General features: G+C 41.1%; 1 protein-coding gene across 9 annotated transcripts; it reads left to right on the top strand.

The window, feature by feature from the left end:
* Positions 1-345: 345 nt before the first annotated feature.
* On the top strand, positions 346-18,988 carry LOC106582231 (ETS translocation variant 1). 9 transcript variants are annotated; one of them, XM_045703412.1, is made up of 15 exons: positions 363-497; positions 683-715; positions 876-996; positions 1,429-1,519; positions 1,848-1,895; positions 2,520-2,585; positions 6,621-6,674; positions 11,366-11,495; positions 12,512-12,703; positions 12,994-13,241; positions 15,350-15,421; positions 15,524-15,592; positions 15,703-15,872; positions 16,964-17,065; positions 17,237-18,988. In XM_045703412.1, exons 3-15 carry the CDS (start codon positions 952-954, stop codon positions 17,462-17,464), a joined length of 1,515 nt encoding a protein of 504 aa, XP_045559368.1. In that variant the 5' UTR covers positions 363-497; positions 683-715; positions 876-951; the 3' UTR covers positions 17,465-18,988. The 9 variants fall into 9 exon arrangements, with proteins under 9 accessions (XP_045559372.1, XP_045559356.1, XP_045559390.1 ...); XM_045703409.1 differs by lacking the exon at positions 683-715 and adding an exon at positions 622-682; XM_045703416.1 differs by lacking the exon at positions 683-715 and having other exon boundaries at positions 346-497; positions 15,353-15,421.
* The last annotated feature ends 3,367 nt before the right edge of the window (positions 18,989-22,355 follow it).

Raw genomic sequence — 22,355 nt, 5'->3', positions numbered from 1 at the left:
TCTTCAAATGTAGCATAAAGTAATAGTATAATAAGTTACTTTTTAAAAGCCCAATTTTTGAGAAACATTGTGCAAAGTGATAAAAGTTTAAAACAGACATGCGCATGCAAGCACATAAACACACACACACACACACACACACACACACACACAAGAGACACACACACACAGTCAGACAGACACACACACACAGAGTTGTGACACTGTTCTTCACAAGTTGTTATCTTTAGAAGTTAAACACACATGATTAAAAATGTGCCTGATTGAAGGGTGGAAATCGGATCCAGTGAAAGACTGACAACCAATAGGAAACGGAGCGCCTTCTTTTTCCATGGGAGGCCCCAGGAGGCGAAGCCAAGCGGCGCGAAAGCAACACCAGAGCTGAGTGTGCGCTAGCTTCATCCGGCAGAATCAGCAGTGGGCTTCACATCGCTGACTTTTGTTTCTTACTAATTACAGACAGAAACCCGCGAATGAATGCGGCGCATATTAATTAGGTGAGTGTCCCTATTCTTTTATTTTCTATTTTGTGTTTACGACATGCGTTAGAGTATTATTTAGCACAGCTTTTGGTCACGTTAGGTGGTTGTTCTCAGTATTTATCGCCATCCTTGCGCACAGCCTATAGCTAGAAGTGGACCGTTTGTAAACAAGCTTATGCATAGCCTACCTCTTTACACAGGTGAGTAAACACAACTCATTGAGAGCTATGCAGGTAATATGTCAATTATTTACTTTTGTAGTGGGATAATCGTAGTACAAGTTCACTGCGAAGGTGTTTGTACCTTTATGAATTAAACTGTTTCAGGTCGACTACCTCGGCAAGTTTAGACGGTCCATTCATTTTATTCTTCCCCCAATCCATCTTGATATAGGGTGGTCGGACGGCACACTCCGCGGACAATTCTGGCTAATTGCTTATCAATTAAAGTAGAGCATTAGCGTTGGAGAATGGATGGGATTCAAGACCAACAAGTGCCTTATATTAAATCCAATGTGAGTGAGAGACACGTTTTTTTTAACGTATAACTCGAGACCAAATAACAAATAAACAGCACTTAGATATCAGGAAATTGTTATTCATTACTGTGTTATTAAGTTGATGTAAAACCTGCACGCTGGTCACTCAGTTGGTCGCTCAGTCACCTCCATGTGCAGATGTATGAACGGATAGCTTAATATTTAAACTATTACTGTGTAATACATGAGGTTATATATTCTAAGAAATATTGTAATTACGTTATTACTAGTAATCACTGAAGTGTTGCATTCCCTCTGTAGTTATAGGTAAAGAAAAAGGCTGGGCAAATTTAAAAGTGTGTGAGCTGTGTGATTGATGGCCATCTATTGCTCTCTCAGCTGTCATCTGTGCTAGTACACAACAGAATCACTCCAGTGGGAAACATTGATTTGTTTTCTCCCTTTTAGAGGCCACAAGGGAAGACGTCTTGCAGCGAGAGACCAGCAAATGACAGAAAAATTAAATTAATTAACTCTGACCTGGCCCTGGACACTGAAGGTAGGTAGAGCAGAGGGGAGGGAAAAGTTCATTTCACGGCTTCTTAACATTTAGCAAAATTCAATTGGTTTGTGGCCACCTGCACTCGTAAGCAAAATCTCAATTACAAGACATTCACCTGTGAAGATTGCAAGGAGCATCTGTCAGTGGCTACAGACCCAAATTGAGTTGTTATTAGTTACACACGTGCCTCTGAATCATCTGGCCAAGCCTCCAGTGGCATTCTAAGCCTATTAGCATGTCATAGTGGAGGGAATTGTTTCTGAAGCTTTTTTGTCCTGTTTTTTCTTCCCCTCCATGATTGTCCTCCATTGTTTTATTCTCCTAGAACTCTTCCAGGACCTCAGTCAACTGCAAGAGACCTGGCTGGCGGAAGGTAAGTGTTTACACATTTACTCTAGTGTCAAAGCTCAACAAGCTCACTTGGTTTAAAAGACATAGTAAGAGAATTGGAGAAAGGGAAAGGGAAAAGTAGAAATGTAGAAAAAAATCGGCCCCAAGTTCCATTCCTACTAACGTGCAGTCCAATTAAAGCTTGTGTGGAAGAGGCACCTTGTGTGTCATGCATACATTAGAGACTGTGTTAGCGTGGTCTTGAGGGAGACTGAGGAGGCTCTACCCAGAGTGTCATCACAAATTACCACGAGAAAGCTCTCCGCTGCTCACTGTCTCTTCTGCTTTTGGCAAGAGCTAACGCACGCAAGCCGCCACCACCGTACCACCTCCACCGGTCCTCTACCATCTCCTCTCTCTCACTCACTCTCTATCGCTCTCTCTCTCTCACACTCCCTTACTCAATCTCTTTCTTTTCCTCTCAGCGCATCGCTCTAAAGATCATCCTCCATAGCTGTAGTATCAGCTGTCTTCTCCATTTCTTTATTTTTCTTTTGGAAGAAAAATAACGGATTTACTTGTTTTTTGTTGAGAGTTAAATTTTTGTTTTTGTTTATTTAAGAATTTTTTTCTAATGGCAAGACTTGCTCTGTGTGGTATAACTCAGACGTGATGCTTCAGGACTTAAGCGCGGGTGTCTTCTTTCCGCCCTGTTTGCAGCACAGAAGTTTTGGTTAGTAAAGAATATTGATCATATTGTGCCTGTGCCATTTTTGTAAGATGCATGTTTCCTGTGTTTGTGCATGTCTAAGTTTGTAAACGTATTAGTCTGTTGTTTGTATCTGCATTTGATCTTCTTCTCTTGAATATCATTTACATATTGAAAATGCTTTTCTTTGCATGGGACATTTGCATTAGTTTGCAATGTTTCTTCCTTACAATTGATTGCTAATAAGCTGCAATATGCATTAACAGAAAAAACATGGCTTTTTATTCTTTAAAACTTTTGTTACTACATTTCTGGATGTTATTATTGCTTTGATTACATTTAGAGTGACCTATAAATTATAATATGCAGTATGTCCAATCTATGTTATTGGCATTAGGTTTTAAAACATGAAATCACAAAGTTTCTGACTCTGAGTCAATAGTGGTGTAAATTTGATGTAGGATGTGGCTTCAACGTGTGAGTTCTTTGTAGCTTCTATAAAAGTCATCTACATGACTTTTTAATCATTTTAATTTCCCATGTCAATATGATTGTATGCATGCATGACAAATCTTGAAGTTTGTACTTGCCGCTTGCTTAGGGACCAAAACAAGCCCACAACATTATGTGCTGTATGATTTGGTCCCATCACCTTAACTCGTATTGTGTATGCACCATGAGTTCCCTTTCTACACATAGTATAACTAAGTTTATCTCTGTAGGTGGGACATCTTTCTCTCAAAAAAAATAAATATTATCCTTTATTTATCTAGGCAGGTCAGTTAAGAACAAATTCTTATTTACAATGACGGCCTACCAGGGAACAGTGGGTTAACTGCCTTGTTCAGGGGCAGAACGACAGATTTTTACCTTGTCAGCTCGAGGATTCGATCCAGCAACCTTTCGGTTACTGGCCCAATGCTCTAACCAGTAGGCTACCTGCCGCCCCAATGCACTGCATATTTACTTTTCTCCTTGTATGCACTACACATCATTGATTTATGTGGACTGCATTATGGATGACAAAAGCATGCCCACATCTTGTGTCAGCTAACTATTTAAAACAAATATAGTTTGGATTAGAATTAGGCTACATTTGGTATCAATAATGACATCATTCTTTTGTTGTTCAATCTATGTCAGTGTCAGGGCTTTTGTTCATTGTTGGTCTCTCAAGCTTTGAGGGGAATCGAGGTTTGATGACAGATTGAACTTTTGATGATTTATATTCAGACCACATATTTGAAATTCATCTAGAAAAATGTGTACTTATGGTAAATTGTTTAGATATTTTCTTCAGCTCTACTGTTGCACTATATTAGTATTGAACAAGACAACCTGTTTCTTTATCCAGTAGGCCTTAGTCTCTACTGGCAGATGACTCTAGTCGTAATGTTAAGGTCTAAAGTGTAGATCCTTAACCAATAATATACTTTTTTATTATACTCTATCAACTGTGATGTTTTTCTGGTAAGTTTTTTGAGGTTATTACATTTTCCAAAGAGGTAGAAAAATATTTCTCCCTGCTTTGCACAGGTGGAAAGGCAACTTAATCATTGATGAGATTCATCTATTCTTTAATACGTTTAAAAATGCTTGCAGTGTAATTTAGGAGTTTTAAAAATGAAAAGTATGCTTTGAAATAGATATTGGAATACTTTACCAGCTACTCTCCGCCAGTTAGATTATGAAGTATATACCGCAGGGCTTGTAAAAGAATAAGATGTCGTTTTAATATTTTAGTATTTAAGTGGGGGAAAAAGGACTTGGTTCCTGATATAGATATTACTGTAAGGAGTACAGTTCTGCATGTCGTGGATCATTGTGATGTACGTTTCAAGATTGAAGTAGATTTAATAAATGACTTCCTGTCCATTAAGATGAAAAGGAATACCTAGCTATCTATTTCAAAGATTTATTCATTCAGGTAATTGGAAATAAGAGGAGGAATTATGGGAGACAGACTGAATTTCTGACATCACAAACCGAGAGGTTGAAGGGTTCTTAACCTGGCCATTTTGGCCAAGGCTTTTTTTCTCTTTCTTTTTGGGAGTTCTTCAAGTATCAATTTCATTTTGAAATCTATTCGGTGAGGTTGCCACAATTTTAGAATACTGGAATTTTTTAAGTAAAATGTTGACGCAAATGTGAAAATGATAATTGATGCAGTCTGGTCTATTGAATTGACAGTTTGAAAAGGAGACAGTAAATCTTTTCCTCAACCCGTTCTTTTCATCCCGGCCCTGTTGCTGGCGCGCTAGCTAGATTTGTTTGAAACCCAACACCATCAGACACACAGCACTTGTAGGTACAGGAGCCTGATGGTGTTGGGCTGGGATGAAAAGAACGGGCTGAGGAAAAGACAAAGGATGTGCCACTACTACTCAGGGCCTGTGTATGGGGCTTGGCTGTTTTTCTTTTCTCTCTTCTTTTCTCTCTCTCTCGCCCTCTCTCTCTTTCTTTCTCTCTCTCTCTTTTTGTGAATGGAGTTGTAATTTTGGTGCTCTCCCCGGGAATTGTTGCAGGGATCAGCTGGCCCATTCACAGACTGGGTCCAGTGACTCATACGTCCGGCTGCAGCATCACTTTCTCCCCCTCTCCTTTCGTTTCCGCCTGTCCGTCTCCATCACTTTCTCCCCCTCTCCTTTCGTTTCCGCCTGTCCGTCTCCATCCTTCTTCCCCTCTCGCTTTGAACCTTGCGACTGTGTGATGCCTGCGGTGCGCGTGTTACACAGTGCTAGCGAACCTGAAGTAGAAAGAAGTTGTGGCGGAGACATTGTTTTCTTTTCTTTGAGTGGTCAGGCTGGCACTGGGTGAACGTTTTCCAGTCATGGTTTTGTGGTGGAGCCAGTATTTTGAATTGAGAGAAAGTTCTGGTCTGTAAATATTTGTAGTGGCAAGGTAGGACATTATTTTGCACGAAAAGGTGCTTTGTAGTTCTTACAATGGCCATATTGAGGCAGAAATGCACACCACAATCCCACTGCAAGAGGGGGCTTGGCTGGCACAAAGAATTGAAGTCAGCAGGTGCACAGGGTTTTACAATTATACTTCAGTTGCTGTTATGTTGATCTTTATCACTATACAGTATTGCACCATACAATATTATTCATCTTTCCTAGTGTGTATCAGAACAGTCTCGTATTGGCACTTGTTTTACAGTGAACATTAGTTCACACAAGGCTTGACCTAATAGTTTTTCACTTGTTTTTACACCACATATATTGTGAGAAAATAGGAGTTTTTATTTTTCTATTTTGTTGGATCGTTCCTTTTCTCTCATTTTTAAAAGTGAAAATACAAAAGTTGATCATGTGATACAGACCTGCCTCGACATGATACTGATTCAGTGATAATGAGAATCCACCTCTTTGGGCGTAAAAATAGACGTGCTAATGACACAATTAAATCTCTCATATTGCCGTTTGCCACAATTCTCCAAACTCGTCAAACTTCAGGGACCTAAAAAGTGCAAATATGTGTGATATAAATATGTACGTGCCTAATTGGACCCTGTGCAGAGCCTTCATTGTCTTAGCATTAGCCGAAAGCACAGGAGTGTGAATGATAGGTGAAACAGTCTGGATTGGAGCAGAGCTAACTCGGCAGGTACAGGTGGATTCAGCAGTGGGGAAGAACCCAATTAGCTGCTGTTAACAATGGGTGTTATTGCTATCGGCGTGGAGATAGCAAACTCCTGAAGCTACAGCATCATCAAAAAACGGACTAGACGACCTCAGGACATATGCAATCAAGAGAAAGAGGGGAAGAACAATACATTGGTTCTCCCTAGAGACTGTTATTTTAGCTTTTAGCTGCTCCATTTGCATTCTATTTGTCTGTTGGTGCATTATAACTTGGATAAACATTGGGAGGATTCTGCATTTACATTGCTTTGTTCATGAATAGATACATGTCCATAAAGTGATTTTTTTTTATGTCTTTAGAGGCTTTTTGCCAAAAGAAAGGATTGAGACGACTAGACTGGATATCATGAGTCTGGTGTTGTCCATCGGCATGAAAATCACTTTTTCCTCTCCTCTCTGCTTCTTTCTCTAGCTCAAGTTCCCGACAATGACGAGCAGTTTGTCCCAGACTACCAGACTGAAAACTGTGAGTATATGATGCCACAATGTTATTGTATTTGTGTATGCATGTGTGAGTCTATGTGTTTGTGTGTGAGTGTGTGTGTGTTTTTCCATGTCTCTCAGTACCCCCACCTTCACTCTCACATGTGGTCTCCGGAGAGCTAGTCTTGCAGGTTGGCAGACAGGTGCAGAAGAGAGGGGGTGGAAGAGGGAGCTGTGATATTATAGCACTGGGGTTTATTTATTGATCAAATATTTTGAGTCATTTGCAATGAGTGATAATAATCAGATAGTGTTTTTCATATATATATAATAATAATCTCAAACTCAATATTTTCCAACAGTATTTTATCCTCTGTAACTGTCAGTATTTGTTGTGGTGGTTATACTGGAAGAAATCCAATATATCTTGACATGAATGCGCTATACATTATAATGCACTTGGTGGCCCAGTACAATGAGCATTTAAAGTGAGTGGAGACGAGGCTGTTGTTGGCACAGTGTGGTTATGAAGGAAGTCAGCCAGCGTGGAGACAGAGATGGAGTGAGTGGAGCTCAGTGGGATCCAGTGCTATAGCACATGTCTTTTAGATGAGCCAAATGGCCTGTGCAACAGTGAGAAAGCAGGAAACGGTGTCTGTAATGACCGTTACCCCCCTTTATCACTCACATGTTTGATATTCACCTCAGAATATTTTATTCATTTCAATACTTTTATTTCTACATTTGTCTCAAGAAACTGTTTGCCTTTGAGGAACCTCCTACCATTTTCTCTGAGCTCCATAGACGTACAGTATGGTACATAGCCACTATAGGATCCAAAATGGTTGCACAGTAACATCTATAAGGTCTTGAGGTCCCCATGTCCTTCAAAGCCATCCAGGGCTCATCGTGTCCATTGTAGTAGGAGACTGCTGACCATAGGAAACGTCCTGTTGGCATGCCGGAGCAGACTGGAGAGGCACAAACAGATGGTGGGAGGGAGGGCGAGGGCACTGTGGTTGGGCTCTCGAGCAGGCGTCCCAGCCTGCAGGACTCCAATATGGGTTTCACCAAGGAGAGAGAGAGAGAGAGAGAGGATGGTGGGATTGTTTAGAGGTCAATAGAGGTAAAACGAGGTGTATGACTTGTACAGTCAATTCATCCTTACAGTCTGAGGAAATAGACATAGAGAACAGGTGGAAACATGGAAATAGACTTTGAGATCACTGTTGATATAAGCTGATATTTTTGACATATTTTTTGCGCTTCATAGAGAAGCATTCATGTCCTCTTTTTATCACCTCACTTGTGGACAATTTTTCCATGTACATCAACCATACTTAACATCACAATTGAAGGGGAAACTTCCAGACATTGAATCTTAAGGCTTTGCTCATGGAGGAAACTTTGTCTAATACCTTCAAAGTTAGTGGTTTCCAAGCTCTCATTAGCATAACTTAGCAGGGTATGAAGAAGTACTGTAGATGGTGTAAAATGAGACCACATGCAATCAGCGGATAAGAGCTACTAACATTAACAGTAATGGCAAGCACTTACACTGTGTGAAAATTGAAGTTTTTCCCCCCTGTTGCCAAAAGACTGATATTTTATGAATGGACTGGAGAAATATCTGCCAAAAGTAGACTTCACTGTAAATGCCAAAATAGACAGTTTGTAACCCAATACACACAACTGTTGCCCTCAAGGGGGTTTTGTGGTAATTAGGAATGATTGGCACCAAAATGACATTTCTTAGATTGCAGCCAATATAGTGGATGTATTGAGAAAATTCACTGTGAACGGCATAGCTGGTTGGGGGGTATTTCACATATGATTTAAATAAGGGAACCAAAATAATCAATGAAAGAGATTGTGTGCACTTACTTTGTGCACTGCAAAGCGTAAAGTCAGAGACAAAATGCAAATACACTAAAATCTGTATTTATAAAAATCAATGATCAAAATGTTGTTTTGAACCAAATGTATGGTTTGGTTTCTAAATAAGGAATAGGGCCAAACAAACAATAGTAGTTTGTTATCAAAATATTAAAATGCAATTAATGTGGGCAAGCATAAGACATTTTCATTTTGTACAGAAAACCAGCCAAAGAAGTTGATAGAATATTTGAGAAATTCAAAATGATGTAATTAATTGTCTGAAATGTTTGTTCTTAAAAAACACAGTCATTTAAATACATCAATCTGTAGATATTCACAGCAATTTCACATTGATGGACTTGACATTCTAAAAAGGTTTATCTGTTCTCGTTACAGGTGATGTCTTCCATATTGATTGGTGTACCTTGGCACCCCACTGATAAATCTATTGTGACATTTCCATCTCTATTTTAGGTGCCTCTCTTATAGCACATGAGCTGTTCTTAACATTGTAGCTCATTCAGTTCATGTGCATATTAACTTACTGTGTTGTAGGACAAATACATCATTTCATAAACCATAATTATACTGAACAAAAATATAAATGCAACATGCAGCAATTTAAAAGATTTTACTGAGTTACAGTTCATATAAGGAAATCAGTCACCTGAAATAAATAAATAAATGAGGGCCTAATCTATGGATTTCACATGACTGGGCAGGGATGCAGCCATGGGTCGGCCTTGGAGGGCATACCAGGCCCACCCACTGGGGAGCCAGGCCCAGCCAATAAGAATGAGTTTTTCACCATAAAAGGGCTTTATTAAAGAAAGAAATACTCCTCAGCACCCCCACCCGCCCCCCTCAGACGATCCCACAGCCGGATTTGGAGGTCCTGGGCTGGCGTGGTTACACGTGGTCTGCGGTTGTGAGGCCAGTTGGACGTCAAATTCTCTAAAACGACGTTGGAGGCAGCTTATGGTAGAGAAATGAACATTAAATTCTCTGGCAACAGCTCTGGTGGACATTCCTGCAGTCAGCATGCCAATTGCACACTCCCTCAAAACTTGAGATATCTGAGGCATTGTGTTGCGTGACAAAACTGCACATTTTAAGGGGGCCTTTTATTGACCCCAGCACAAGGTGGACTTGTGTAATGATCATGCTGTTTAATTAGCCTCTTGATATGCCACACCTGTCAGGTGGATGGATTATCTTGGCAAAGGGGAAATGGTCACTAACAGGGATGTAAACAACATTGGAGAGAAATAAGCTTTTTGTGCTGCCTGGGATGTCTGCGATTTTTTATTTCAGCTCATGAAACATGGGACCAACACTTTACATGTTGCATTTCTATTTTTATTCAGTGTATGTCCATTAATAAATACATGTACATCACAAAACAGTAAACAATACGTCTCTGTTACTTATTGTCCCTCTTGCCATAAGCCTTTAATTAGCCAGATAAGGCTGCAGCCTCTGTGTCTGCGACGCCTATGATGCCATTCGACCTCATTAAAGGTCTCCCCTCAGGAGGTATCACTTTGACCACCGATCGATGACCTGTAAAGGTCGCGCCCCACCGAGGCCAGCGAGACCTGTGAACATCCCCTGTGCTCTGCCCCAACGTGCCCCGTGCATCAGTCCCCTGGGACACAGGCGTCAGATGGGGTGTTGACAGATCGACTCCTCCACACAGAGAGACTGTGACACTGTCACACAGGCCAAGCTGTCAGTCAGCAGTGAGAAACTCAAAACATCCACTTCTCTCAGCTCCTCAACCCCTAAACTACTTCATCAGTCATCAGCCCTGGAAAGGACTTGTTTTCTAAGGCACATTCTAGAAAAACATACAGTGGCCCGACAATCCCCCAGGTAGACAGTTGAGCATGGTTCTAGCCCTAAATAACCAGAGAAAAGACAAGCAATTTTAGTTTTTTGTTTAGTTTGATTGATTTTCACTTCCCTTCATGATCGGTATCTACTTTGTTTTGACGTCACAGTGTGTCTGATGCGGATTTTAATATGAAGATTGACAAACCTCTTCTTGTCAACGGTAATGAGGAAATGATTGTGCCCTATTCTCTGCATAAGTAAAGCACTTTGGGTTTATACTCTCCTCAGTAGTTGTGCATGTGCCTGGTGCAACCGCGTGTGCATGTCCGTGCACGTACGTAGCCTACGTGTGTTTATTAGCGGTGACACGCTAGCTCTCCAGGTACCCGGGACTGACTTGATCCTGACTGACTTGGTTTTCATCACCGTGGCCAATTGAATTAGTGTTGATCATGACTCAAGATGATGGGATGTTAATCAGGACTGATTTGGCACTTAACAGCTTCTTAAATGCACAGGCCACTGTTGGAAACTGGGCATAGGTACAGAGACTGGGCTCAGATCAATGGGCCTTGTTAGTGTTGTCTGGACAGTATTGGCAGTTAGCTGAAACGTGATAGGGATTTAGTGGAGTCTAGCCCTGCTTTGAGATTGTCATATTTCAGGAAGGAAGAGACTCCCCTTGTGTAACTGCGAGAAGTGAGTTACAGTGAGTGATAAAGACTGTGATTCTGGACTTAGAAATATAAATAGTCTGCATAGATATTCCCGGCCCTGTCCTTAGGGAGTACTGGACATGTATACCTATTACCCAAGTGTTGAATAAGGATTTTGTATGTGGTGGAAAGGCCTTTAAATTAGGTTTACTTTTCATGGGGACTATATGACTATTGTACATTTGGACATATAGAGTACTGATAAATAATGAATTAGTTACTGAAGAAATGTTTCAACGTCACCAATCTAATGTCTCCTCTCCATCCACCCTCCCTCCCTCCCTCTCACACGTACATGTCATAGTGGCATTCCACGGACTGCAGCTGAAGATCAAGAAGGAGCCTCACAGCCCCTGCTCCGAGCTGGGCTCCGCCTGTAGCCAGGAGCGGCCCTTCAAACTCCACTATGGGGAGAAGTGCCTGTACAACATCAGGTAGGTAAGCCACAGCACCAGCCTCAGCTTGATAAAACAAGTATTAACAGGTTGAAAACATCCCAGCTATCTGCATCAGCCAGTATGATATCACACGAGGTTCCACTTTCCCATATCTGGAACCAACAGAGCCAGATTGCACACAAAGAAGTAGACTAACACCCAAAAATGAACATCATAGGTTTTGGTGGTTTGGAAAATATCCTGTGGGATATTGAAGTAGTATTTATTTTACCTGTAGCGAAATCTCACAAGGATTCTGCAGGTAAATGTGGTTTGATGAAAATAAAAATGAGTCCCATTTTGTACAGTCTTTTTTCATCTCTACAGGCTGTTCAACATATATCCACGCTGTTAGATGGATAATGCCTGCTTCATTATGATTGCTTGATAAACTACAGTACTTCTGGCTTCCCACCCTGTTTTCAAACTTGTATTACTTCCTTCCATTTTGAGAATTCAAGACATTGGAATTGCAGCCATTCCCTATGAAACAAAAGGCCAGGTGCTGTGCTAAATGTTTCAAGTGGTATGCGCTTGACTTGGGGAATAGATCTAGGATAATATACTGTCTACCTAAGGTGCTTTTTCAAATGAACCAAAATGCCTATGGCACAAGAATTGCCTAGTTACATCAAATTTTGAATTGATTTGACTTGTGATATATGGCATTGTGATATATGCTTGTGATATTACAGTGCCGTGTACGTCAAGGATCATCTTGAAGATGTATTCTAGAAGAGGAAACACGAAAGTATTTTAAACCCTAAACATACTCTAAAATATATATATTTTCTTAAAGAAGGAAATGTGTCAAAATTCAAATTCAAAATTTTGTCACGAAAAGTTTTTAAACTGTCATTTTGACAATAACTATAACATAAAAGACGATTGGATATGGAAAAGGATAGCGTTGAAATACAAGGCCACACTACAATGGCTTTTCTCAAACGGCATGCGTCGACATAATGTAAAAACAACAACAGACTGATCCCTCCACCCCATGTGTCTCTCAGTGCCTACCAGCAGCACAAACACCCAACAGGCATGAAGCCCTCCAGCCCAGCGACACCCCCCTGCAGCAACCCCGTGTCCCCCCTTCATAATGGCTCCCCCACGGCCGTCCCCACCCCCAAACCAGACAGGACGTACCCCCACCTCCAGCCCTCCCAGCCCCTCCCGGACAGCACCTACTCCATGGACCACAGGTACTGTACTACACAGCTACTGTATACTGTAGGCTACCACTACATCATCTTTAAACTGGCACTAACAAAACATTATCGACATAGTTTCAAGTGCACATTTTAAGTTGATTTGATCATTTTAGTACATTCAGTACAGCTTACCAGAATCTAGATCTACCATTCTAATTAGACACAACGGGTTGTATAAATTGTCACGCTTTAGATATAAAAATGTGTATTTATGTCAGTCCATCTGTCTCAATCGGTTATCATGAAAATTTGTGAAAATGTAATATTTTTGCCTTTGTCAGATTTCGACGTCAGCTGTCGGAGCCCTGCCACTCGTTCCCCTCCCCACCGTCGATGTCTCGGGATGGAAGACCCATGTACCACAGACAGATGTCTGAGCCCAACATCCTATTCCCCCCACAAGGCTTCAAGCAGGAGTACCCCGACCCCTTGTTTGAGCACCCTGCCATGGTGGGGGCACCCATTCCCCCCACGTACCCCCCCTCCATGATGATCAAACAGGAGCCCAGGGATTTCACCTATGACTCTGGTGAGTGGGTGTATTAGTTGTCCTCTTCTGTCTTGGGGAGGAGGTGGTGGTAATAGAGACAGTAAAATATGTTGTATTTAATATTGTGGTGTCATTATCTTATTTGGTATTTGATGTTTTATTAGGATTCCCATTAGCTGTTGCGAAAGCAGCAGCTACTCTTCCTGGGGTCCACACAGAACATGAAACATGAGATAATACAGAACATTAATAGACAAGAACAGCTCAAGGACAGAACTACATACATTTAAAAACGGCATACATAGCCTACGTATCTATACATACAGCCTGCAGGACTTGCTTTGTGAAGTGTGGTGTCATAAAAGCAGAACATCTCTTTATTACGGACAGACCTCTCCCCATCTTTACAACCATTGAATCTATAACTAGGGTAAGAGCTGTAGAAAAATGTAGCATACTGTATATTTATATTTTACTGTCCATCATTAGAGAAATATGACAAATTCGACCAAAGAACACTCTTTTCACTCAATAATATAACCAAATACTTGAGCATTTGGACCCACCACAGCATCAAGTCACCCTCTTTTTAATCAGACCAGAGAGTTGTCATTTGGACCTACCACAGTATCAAGTCACCCTCTTTTTAATCAGACCAGAGAGTTGTCATTTGGACCCACCACAGCATCAAGTCACCCTCTTTTTAATCAGACCAGAGAGTTGTCATTTGGACCCACCACAGTATCAAGTCACCCTCTTTTTAATCAGACCAGAGAGTTGTCATTTGGACCCACCACAGTATCAAGTCACCCTCTTTTTAATCAGACCAGATAGTTGTCATTTGAGGAATGGGCCTGTTGATTGGATTAACCCATTATTAGCGCAGGGGGTTCTGGTTTGGGTGTCTGTGCCGGGCTCCATTTCCTGTGGTGCTCTAATGTCTGTGCCTGGTCGCAGAAGGGGTGGTGGGGTGTTCTAATCCTGTTGGCTTCATTCATAAGGAGAGATTACTGTGGAGTGGTGTAATAGTGTGCCGAGTCAGGGTGGAATGTGGCGTCCACTCTGCTGCCTCATGCAGAGAAAGATTTCAATATAAACAGCACTGAGCTCCCTTTGAGTTGGCCTTCTCTCTGTAACATGAGCCCTTTTCAACAGGGACATGTTCATAAGAGAGCGCTACAGAAAACATTTGCAACAGAAAACAAATGTTTCTACATCCAGGGAGTCCTTAATATTTACATTTTAGTTATTCAGCAGACTCTCTTATCCAGAATGACTTACAGTAGTGAGTGCATACATTTTCATACTGTTCCCCCATGGAGTGGAACCCACAACCATGCTTTACCAACTGAGCCACACTGGATGGTTTATTTCAGTCTGTTGCCTTCAGTTTGGTGCCTAATGAACACTACCCTGCAAACATTTACACAGGTTTCCAAGTATCTCGATGGTGTGGATGAACAGAGGGAGCCCTTTTCCAGCATGTTTTATATCCCAGATTGACCATTTAGGGGAATTTATTAGCAGTCATTCTGCAGCTTGTTTACTAGACCAGGCCTGTTGAGAGGATGGGAGGGGAGCCTGGTAATTTCATTAGCAGTAATTTCCTCTACAAGCCCATTACTTTGATGAAGTTCAGAGAAATGTTGATGGCCCTAAATTAACGGGGTTAGTCATTTTATTGACCATTCACTTTGTAACTGTTTCGGCCCTTTGATTGTAACCAGCAGCTGTAATGTTATAGGAGGGCCAGACATATACAGTGTAATATTATACCGTTGTAAATAGTACCAGTGAAGTTGTAGGCAGTGAAACAAAGCCATCACAGCCATCATGCTTCACTGCTGAAGAAACAGAACAAGCAGAAAACATGCCCAACATTTTATGCTACATTTACTCCAATGCTGCTAATGGGTTATCTTGAGCTTAGCCTAGACTACGACACTGCACTGCTCAGTACTAGTGTCATATTGTGCGCTTTATTGTGCGCTTAGTGTTGGCTGAGATCCAGTGTCATCCTAGAAGACATGTTCTTTAATCAGGGGTAGTGGTGCAGTGAGTGAGCAGTAACTGACTGCTCTCAGTTGGCTGATACTGTCCTAATGCTCCCTTAAGGGCTTCTAACACCCATTCTTCCCTGTCTCCAGCAGAAGTGCCTAGCTGCCATTCTGTCTACCTGAGGCAAGACGGCTATCTGGCTCACAGCGGCAGGACTGAAGGTGAGGGATGACGCTCGGAGACATGCATGTTGGTTGGGTTATTCATCCCGTCCAAGTTGCCGTTTTCCTAACGTGATTTCTCAACACTGTCTCGTCTCTCAGGCTGCATGTTCGATAAAGTCGCAAGACATTTCTACGACGACACCTGCGTGGTCCCCGAAAAGGTCGAAGGTGAGATGTCCAAGAGTCGACACATAAACTGCTGCTTTCACTTGTAATTTCAATCAAAGATATTCATTGAAACGTGAAATGACAACCTCGTCCTTCCATCCCCCCTCTAGGTGACATAAAGCAGGAGTCAGGTCTGTACCGTGAAGGTCCAACCTACCAGCGCCGAGGCTCACTGCAGCTCTGGCAGTTCCTGGTGGCTCTCCTGGACGACCCGTCCAACTCTCACTTTATCGCCTGGACCGGCCGGGGCATGGAGTTCAAACTCATCGAGCCAGAGGAGGTGAGAGCATGTCTGTCTCATCATATTCCACATGGAGTATCTTAGTCCCTTCAAGCAACAGTAATCAGATTATTCTGATCATTGAAGTGAGTTTGAGGTGAAATCTGCTCTTCAAACGGTCAGGATAACGTGTTAGGAAACGTTTGAACGAGGCAATGTACTGACGTTCCTTTTTATTGCCTCACCCCGTGCTAAAAGTATGAAATCTGATCAAATCAAACACACTGTCAACCGGAGAGTGGCCTACTAAATATTTCAATGAACCTGTTCCTAAAAATATAAACGGTGTTGACGGTTCTGCCCTTTGAAATGGAACAGGTCTGGGTTTGTGCGCTCACATCGCAGACAGAGAGGCATAGTCAGTGTCCGGTGTTGGTAGGGTAATGGTTAGAGGAGTGTGTGTGTATGTGTGTGTGTGTTGGGGGGGTAACTTGGCATCGGTCCGCATGGCCCAACTCAGTGGAACCAGCCAGCTGCAGCGAACAGGGGGGCCATTCATACCATCAGGTGACCAAACGCGCTAACTTTGGGCTTTGGGTGGCCGTAAATTCTGCCTTTGGCCCGGGCAGGTGTAACACATGAATGAGCATGAGGACATGAAAGGGGGTGCAACGTTTTTAGTGTTGGGTCCAGGCAGAGAGGGAGAGAGAGATACAGGGTTAGAGAGAGAGAGAGTGGTATACAGAGAGAGTAGGAGTAGGGCTTTAGAATGGAGGATGGGGAGGTTGTGTGGTCTGGTAGACAGGTGCTGTAACATCTGCTGCCTGCTCCACTGGGTGGGTGACAAGTTCCTAATGAACACATCCCTGTCAAGGGGTGTGGAGTCTGGTTCCACTCTAATTGCTGTTATTAGGAAATATGGATTAGTAAGCTTTGACATTTAGACAACGTCATTGCATTCTTACCGGGAAGTTGTGCAACGGGGTGTGTTATGTTCTCACCTCTTATTATGCATAAGGAATATGTTACAAGACTGAAGCCACTAATCTGTACAATGTGATCTTTCTGTGACATTCTGGTTCTATTCATTTCACCATAACCATTTCCCCTTTGTTTATGTGTCTGTCTGTTCATGGATATGTGTAACAAAGGTTGCACGTCGATGGGGAATCCAGAAGAATCGACCTGCTATGAACTACGACAAACTCAGCCGATCATTACGCTATTACTACGAAAAAGGCATTATGCAGAAGGTAAAAGAGGCCTAGGGCTGCACCCTGACAAGAGACATATGACTATGGTTCCGCGTTTGATTAGCTGTAATACCTTCTTCTCCATAGTCAACCATGGGCTCTGACAACTGTCCCTTTGGGGACAATAAAGTTAATCTCATTTTATCTTATCTAATCTTATCTTATCTCCAGGTGGCAGGGGAGAGATACGTGTACAAATTTGTGTGCGACCCCGAGGCTCTGTTCTCCATGGCCTTCCCTGACAATCAGCGGCCCGTGCTGAAGACGGACATGGAGCGGCAGATCAACGAGGAGGACACCGTGCCGCTGTCACACTTTGACGAGAACATGGCCTACGTGCAGGAGGCGGGGCCCTACTGCAACCCGCCACACCCGTACAGCGAGGGCTACGTTTATTAACGTAAAGCCCCAAGACGCCGAACTGGTGTACTTCACAGTCGCTACGAACGGAGGGGGGAAAGACTTTGTCATTCAGAGGACCCCGAGTCACCCTCTCTCACAAACTTTTTTCTTCAATATTTTTTTTTTTTTACGTCCAAGCTGCGCTGCAGGATGGAGAGTGCACTTTATGGAGTGACTGACAGTGTGTGAACCTGTGGGGGCTAGCTATGTAACTGGGTCATTTCAGATGTTTATGTTGATATTAAAGGAGGGATTCCCCCCCCCCCCCCGAGCATGCCGTATTCGTATGAGACAGGACTCAAAGGCCAAAGGTCACATATGGACATATTCCTGCAGTCTAGGCAGGTGAATCCTCAGAGCTTGAAGGAAAAAAAAAAATCCTCCTGATCTTTTCGACAGCTACAGGAAGCATCCTCAATTATTTCTCTCAGTCCTCTTTTTGTTCAATTGCCCTTTCATCTTCATCATGTGTACTTTCTTACTCATTTAAGTGAATAATGCTATGTATTGTAATGACATGCTTTTAAGATACTTTTATGGTGAAGTGACATAATTCTAGACTTGAAACAGTAATGTAATTATAACAATCTTAGTTGACATCTACATGCTGCCTTGCTACCAGTTTCTAACGTGCCCCTTTGCCAGTACTGACTGACCCACAGCGCATCATGATATGATGGAATGTTGGGTTCCTTTTCAAAACTGCATTGACTGTGTAGACCTGTAGGAATTCGACACAAACGGTCAGATGCAATCAAATTCACCCTAAACATACTTTATTATATGTAATGCAAATGACCTGTATTTAAAAGACAAATGAAGCAGCGACTGTACCTTATTTAGTCTTTGCATTGTTGTGTATATCACACCAGCGGTCAACTTAATGAATTACATATTTATAACAAACATTTCATTCTGATTTGTCCTACATTATATGACACAAATGTTTTTTATGTTAATGATGTGTATTCATTTAGCCACAACACTAGTTATCCGATATTTCAAGGCCACAATGTGGGAATTGTACAAAACAAACATTCCTTTTATATCCTATCACACGATGTTGCTGTCCCCTTTTAAAATCACATGTAATGTGAGGAATGCATACAAAAAAGAGAAAAACATGCTAACTGAAATCAAATCATATCTGACTTTTTCCTTTTTGTTTGTAGACAAATTATGTACGTGTTGCATACGACGGTTGCATTTTAATAAAACGGTATCAGAAATATTTTGAATTTTATAGTATTATAAAGGTCCATGTTATATCTGAAATAGGGTTTCCATGTATAATCAGGTAAATGCACATTGGTTGCTGCTTCTCATTGTAACTGTCATTTTATAGTCTAAAAATAATGGCAACTGCAATCTGTTGTGTTTTGTTTAGTCATATGTTTTGTTTTATATTCTTCAAAAAGGAAAAAAATTAAGTCACCACGATGAAGTTCTGTAAAAAGATACAGGTTGGGATGGAATTAGCAATAGCCAAAATTCTGTAATAAAATAGTGCTGAAAAACTGGTATATGCGTGATTGTCAGCCATGAAAATATATACATATTTTGTTTTACCATGAATACAATATTTTCAGATTTATTAGCAAGTAAACATTTTTAAAGAGAATTGAAGTATGGGATCTCGGTGAGCTATCTATGGCAACTACTGAAATAGAACATATCATTTTTGTTGTCATTTCCACAGCCAATCTTACCACAAAACCTCTTGTTACTTAAAACACAAATATTGTGTAAGGTTTCAAAACCACATTAGTCAGTAAGGATAAGAAGATGTAGTTCATAGATTTACTGACAGGCATAGACACATTTAGAGCAGTTCAACCAAGCATGAGTGGGTTGGTGTAGAGAAGTGCAATGGACAAAAGTAACTCGTCAATTTCCAGGTTGGTGGGGATACTCTCTACCGCAAAGCATTTAGCCAAAAGTGACACCCAAAGAAAAATCAATGTCTAATTTAAGGCAGTATTTTTTTCATGTTGGACAATTGTTGGTGTCTTTTGTTCCTACTCTTAAAAGCTGGAGTGTCAGTAATGAAAAAGTAACACTGCCTTAAAGTTATTATTGCCTCTTGTAAAGTGTCACTCGCAAAAAAAAATCAATGGCTAATTTAAGGAAGCATTGTTTAATTGGTTTCACTGGGGGAAAAATGAAAACGGATGTGTAGGTAATGAAAAAGCACAGTTTGGCTTAATTTGTCAGGCCAGGTTACAGGCAAACCCTATTATAGGTCCTAGTCTTAGATGTTTTTATTGATTGCCTATAGTGCAATGTATTGCCCCTTTAACTTTATCCATCTGATTGCTTTTTTGAAGCATTTACTAACACCTAACTTTTAATATGATGAATTACATATTATTTGATTACATGGTCGTTCCACCAATTCAGTTCTTTGAGAAGTGTAACTTGGTAAAAAAAAACAGTTGATTTGACCAAATTTTTACATTCTGTCATAAAGAACAGATGTTCAACTATACTGAACAAAAACATAACAATTATACAGAGTTACAGTTCATATAAGGAAATCAGTCAACTGAAATAAATTCATTAGGCCCTAATCTATGGATTTCACATGGGCGCAGCCAATCAGAATGAGTTTTTCCCCACAAAGGGCTTTATTACAAACAGAAATACTCCTTTTTGTTCAGTATACATAAAAAACTAGGTTGACCGTAACAGGGTTGGAGATTTCATCTTAAATCAGCCATAAATCCCCTCATGACAGGAGGAATGGAAGCATGTTGAGTGCAACAGGGGGTGGCAATTTAATTGCTAAAATATTTCCAGCCTGTCTATCTATGGGTAACAGGTTAACATGGTATGCTCAACCCGGCTCAGTTTTCCACCACAAAACATCACAAAGTGGCCAAAAAATAGTCGACCCAGCTCTTTTGATTTGACACTATGATTTTACTATTGGATGTTCAATGTTTCTTTGGGATTTTTTTTTTAAAGGAATAGTTTCACCATATTATAATGAGTGTTCAGTACATGTAACTGGATTGACCTTAAAATAAGGGACAGAGTCACTAATCACATGAAATAAATAATAAAAAGGAAATGACTTCATCAAAGCAACAAAATAACTAGGGCTTTACAATGATGGCGAAACGTTGACTTTTTTCACATTAGCAAGCCTCTGTTCATATTACAATGGTGATTATATGGTCTATATTAAAGGTCATTTTATTTAATATAACCAGGCTTTTAAAATGAAATATTGATTCACAATTTCTACTTGAAATATCAAAAGAACGTAAAAGGCACTTTTTTCGTGGACCGACCGTATAGTCAAACTTGTGCTTCCGGAGAAAATACTTTTAGTTTTGGTGCCTCATCTCAGTTGTGTCCATGGCTGTGGTTGACTCTGGCTGTTGAAATGAACTTCACGGTTCCAGAGCGGACACAAATGACTGTGGTTTATTCAAAGTTCCATATTGAAATCCCATGCAAACCTCTGTGTTTTAAATACGTGGTGAGCGTTCATGTCATCGGGGAAATTGAATGCCCTTCAAAAGAGCACTAAGCAAGAGAGCTTATAGAGATCCTATAACATGTTATTTCACCAAGAAATAAGTAGGTTTCAGAGAAAGGAGTTAATTTTGTGAAGTCCTCTAGGCTTCATGTATAAGAGCTGAAAATCACCATGCTAATCCTGTTATCTGGTTACAATACATAGAACATGGCTTAAAGGGATAGTTCAGCTAATTTATCATATTTCTGTCATTGTCCATATACTGCTTTTCAAAGAAAACGCGTATCTTAATATGTCAAATCACTAAACTATCACTTTAAGATTTCCATTTTTTTAAACCTTATGCATTGTGTGACAGTAGCTACATTTTTCCCTTTACTACTAGTCATGCTAATATGGGATGATTCGTGTGTCTCTGAACTGTGATTCTGTTCATTCTGTCCTCCCCCACTGGAGCAAGCAGATGGCCCTTGGTTCTTGAGTCATCACAAACCCATTACGGGAGTGACTCGTGTTCACCGTGGCTGCCTTGATTCGTGCCCAATGGTCCTCGCTATACCTCGCCGGTGTTTGCAGAGGCTCTAAGTTCTCTTTGGGCTTCATGACACGCCGTGTTTGCTCAGGTTAAATGGCTTGTGTTGCCAGCTGAGTCGCCTGATTGGCTCTGACACTGTGGTATTTGACAAGTGAAATGACATTGGGCCACCCCCATGTAGCAAATGTGTTTGGGCTTTCGAAAACAAGTGTGCTTTTAATATGGTGTGTTTACCCATGAGAAAGCCCCTAAGTGTGTTTCTATCTTTCCTGCCATGGTCTATCAGTGGCCAGACCAGTGAGCATAAATCATTCAGGGGTAAATCAGAGGAACAACAGTGGTTTTAAAAGGAAAAGCAGGGAGATAATAAAGCCTCTGTAATAGCAGGCCCATTACAGCTGTTGGTACAGTTAAAGACGCTGCCCGCTGATTTAAAAAAAATATATAATAATAGCGTGGGAGGGTTGAGGAGGAGGCTTGAATCGCTGGGCATCTTGCTATGACATGCATTATATGAACTAGGTCTACAGAATTATACCTAGGAGAAGCCACTTCTATAGAGGAACTCTGAATGTCCTTTGAGTCAGCTAGCTAACAAGGTTGAGCTAGCTAGCTAGAAAGCTTGTGTGTTCAGAGCGCCACCAGAATTATAAACACATCTTACCTTTTGTAGTTAAAAATCCAACGTAAAAAGTGGTAACTTGGCCTATAGTATCCTTAACTAACATTGAAAAAGTTAATCCATTCTTCTCTAGTTTATAAAAAATCTCTCTCCATAATCTTTGAATCATGCTTGCAACGTCAGTAGCTACATTAGCCTATGCTTCGGAGGGGGGAGGGGCAGGTAGCCTAAACACGCACAGGCA

The sequence above is a fragment of the Salmo salar genome, chromosome ssa02, assembly GCF_905237065.1.
Source record: "Salmo salar chromosome ssa02, Ssal_v3.1, whole genome shotgun sequence".
NCBI classification, from domain to species: domain Eukaryota; kingdom Metazoa; phylum Chordata; class Actinopteri; order Salmoniformes; family Salmonidae; genus Salmo; species Salmo salar.
This window is presented reverse-complemented; position numbering and strand designations above follow the sequence as displayed.